This window comes from Nematocida ausubeli (genome assembly GCF_000738915.1).
Source record: "Nematocida ausubeli strain ERTm6 chromosome Unknown supercont2.5, whole genome shotgun sequence".
NCBI classification, from domain to species: domain Eukaryota; kingdom Fungi; phylum Microsporidia; genus Nematocida; species Nematocida ausubeli.
Genome location: NW_026515638.1, coordinates 16690 through 19731, shown reverse-complemented (window position 1 = coordinate 19731; position 3042 = coordinate 16690). Strand labels below are relative to the sequence as shown.

The window sequence follows — 3042 nt, the reverse complement described above, 5'->3', positions numbered from 1 at the left end:
TTCTCAACTAAGTGATACTACACCTTCTACAAAAACCACTCCTTCTCAACTAAATAATATTGCATCTTCTACCAAAACCACTCCTTCTCAACTAAATAATATTGCGCCTTCTACAAAAACTACTTCTTCTCAACTAAGTGATGCTGCATCTTCTACAGAAAATTATATTTCCAAGATAAACAAGATGTTAAATGTTTCTGCAATGTTATATCCTAAGCCAAGTGAAGAAAGCTCCCGACCAGGAAATACCTCTTTACAGATCACAAGAAATCCAAAAAAACAGAAGAAATTAGATGAAATAGTTGAGCAAAGAAATGGTTCTAAAGTAGGCTCAAATCTAAATACTTCAACATCGACACACACCCCTCCAAAAACGGGAGTGAAAAAAGAAAAATCCACATCAAAGGAAAGTATAACTTTTGATATTTTTGTACCCAAAACACCCAATGAATATTTAGGAACTAGTCTTCTAAAGGCACTAAATGATATTAAAAAATCTCCTGCAAATCCGCAAGACAGCCATTATTCGGGTTATTTAGTTCGCGTAAGAAGAAATTTAGATCTTCAAAAATCTGTTAAATATAAAGCCCAAGAAGACTCTGAACAGGAAATAGTCGAAAAGTGTGTAGAAGTTCTTAAAAAGATAATGAACGCCATAAAGACTCTATGTGCATCTATAGACAGAAACTATTCAAACGACAATATCATTATGGATAGTGACTTGTCAAATTATAATAATTTAGACTATCTGATTCCAGAGCTTGCAGCCAAGAACTTAAAACTCAAAAACCAGCTAAAGATAGAAGAATCAAAGCAAAAGTATTTAGAAATGTATTCCTATTAGCAATGAAGTATGCCACAAATTATCTGCATGTTTAGCTCCAACAGAGCAGTATTTTCAATAAAATTATAATTTTTCAAAAGATCTAGATATTTAATGCGGTTGTATGCCAGAAAGGCTTTTCACTTAACAAGATGCTGTTCTTACTTAGCTGCCATATACAGCCTTACTCCTTTCGCAAGTATGCCACATAAAGTACTTTGATGTTACAGTCCTGTACTTGACTTTTTCTTTATTTTTTGCATGTACTATTTTTAAATATTTTCTTGCAATAGAAGTATTTAGTTTCTGTTGCCAACTAAGAAAACTAAAGATAAAAATTTATTTAAAATTACTACTATATATAGAGCTACTGGCAACACTAAAAGTTTAACAATGACTCCTTTTAAGAAATTAAGTAATAGTATGAAACATGCATTATGCGTAATAAAAATACTCTGTGCAATTGTGATTGGTGTGTATTTAATGGAAGGAAAGCTTGCAGTGAGTGCTGCAAATTACCAGGATATATGTGGCTCAATGGTAAAAGATAATGGCCTAGATTTCATATAGAAAGAAAGAGATAAAGCAATTTATGGTGAGAGAGACAGTTCCACATTACATTTAGGCAACCATTCTGCAGATATAGGAACATCCAAAGGTGCTTCCTATAATTGTAGTGCAAAAATCCCGGAAAAAAAGATATGCTGCAAGAGGCAAATGGTAATAAAGCTGTATGCTTTGAAGAAAAAAATAATAAATTGAACACAGAATATGAGAAGGCAGAAGATATAACCAGAAACAAAACCCTTCAAGATAAGTTAAAAGAAGCAATTTATATGAAGGAAGAAATAGAAAACCTTTTAAAAAATATAACAATCAGATATGTCTATTAAAAAACATGGAAACATCACTAAAAGCTCCAGAAGAAGATGAATGTAGCATTAAAAGATCGCCATTTATAGAAGATGAACTAAAAAAACTAGAGTGGATATAGTGAATGCTATAAGTGAAGAAATAAAAACTCTAAAGGAGTATTTGCAGGAAGCCAGAAAGGACTACACTGAATTAAACAATGACTTGGCCAATGACTTAAACAATTTGCATGAATCAGAAGATACCGCATGAAGTACACGCTTCATGCATACAGAAGTTAGCGCAGGATTATTTAAGGAGTTCTTGAAAAAGAATAAAAACTATCTAAATGCTATGGTTGAAAAAAAGACTATGATGTGTTTAGTGCGTAGAAGTAATGCAGAGTATGCAAAAAAACTTTCGCGGGTTATGATATATGAAAAACATGCTAAAGACCTGGTTGTTTTAACAGATACGATTAAAACAGCACAAGAACTGTACGCAGAGGGCGTGCAGAATCTTAGAAACATCTTATGTACCATGCTTGACGTGCATGAAAAGCATACAAGTCTCATATTAGAGATATATAAGATGATAAAAAGTGCTAAAGTTATTCCAGCTATAAATAGTAAGCCACAAACTAAATACGAAAATACATAAAAAAACAAAAAAAGACAAAAAGCCCATGAATAACCAAGGAACTATACTAAAATGAATAATAAAACTAATGTGTTCAAAAGAGGGACGAAGTTCCAGTCAGAAGATAGTAGTCTATAATATATAGGGCAGTTGCCAAGAGAGGTTTATATTTACTATGTGGATGTTTTTGGTGACTGTGCCCTTTTGCATTTGTATAGATGTATTTCTTACTGTTCGTATGTACCGCTTCTTTTAATATTTGCTTACAATTAGCGGTCTTCTGATATACGAACAATCTTTGGGAAAGTGGAAATAACATTGATGAATTCTTGGATTCTCATAATAATGGTGAGAGATTTTACCACGCTAACATACTCTCTCCTTTTGTCTATATCTTTTAACAATTGCTTATTACCAATAAATTAATTGCTAGTAGTCTATAAATAGAGAAAAAGAAATAAAGGAATTTTGAATAGAAGAAGCGAAGTCTAATATCGCAAGAAGAAAGAAACCCAACTGTGTATAATCTTCAAGCTCACTTGTTCTATATAATTCCAGCTTGATATGTATTTGTGTGCCTTAATGACAAGAGTACCATGGCCTGTGAATAGTAGCTAAATATAATTCCAAGTGCTAAGAAAACAACTTTTATTTTTAGAAAAAATACTCTTGGCTTCTGCACTTATAATAAATTTGTCTTAAGTACTCTGTCATTTTTAAATACATTG

At 32.1% G+C, this 3042-nt stretch overlaps 3 protein-coding genes across 3 annotated transcripts; all 3 read left to right on the top strand.

The window, feature by feature from the left end:
• Window position 1: 1 nt before the first annotated feature.
• NESG_01978 (uncharacterized protein) lies at window positions 2-844 on the top strand (the record flags this gene model as incomplete). Its single annotated transcript, XM_053049593.1, has 1 exon — window positions 2-844. A coding segment is annotated over one exon (843 nt), but the record flags the coding sequence as incomplete, so codon positions are not given.
• Window positions 845-1524: 680 nt separating this feature from the next.
• On the top strand, window positions 1525-1716 carry NESG_01977 (uncharacterized protein; the record flags this gene model as incomplete). The annotated part of the gene is made up of 1 exon (XM_053049592.1): window positions 1525-1716. The coding sequence occupies one exon, from the start codon at window positions 1525-1527 to the stop codon at window positions 1714-1716; it is 192 nt and encodes a 63-aa protein (XP_052903763.1).
• A 244-nt stretch (window positions 1717-1960) lies between these two features.
• On the top strand, window positions 1961-2335 carry NESG_01976 (uncharacterized protein; the record flags this gene model as incomplete). Its single annotated transcript, XM_053049591.1, has 1 exon — window positions 1961-2335. One exon carries the CDS (start codon window positions 1961-1963, stop codon window positions 2333-2335), a length of 375 nt encoding a protein of 124 aa, XP_052903762.1.
• Window positions 2336-3042: the final 707 nt, after the last annotated feature.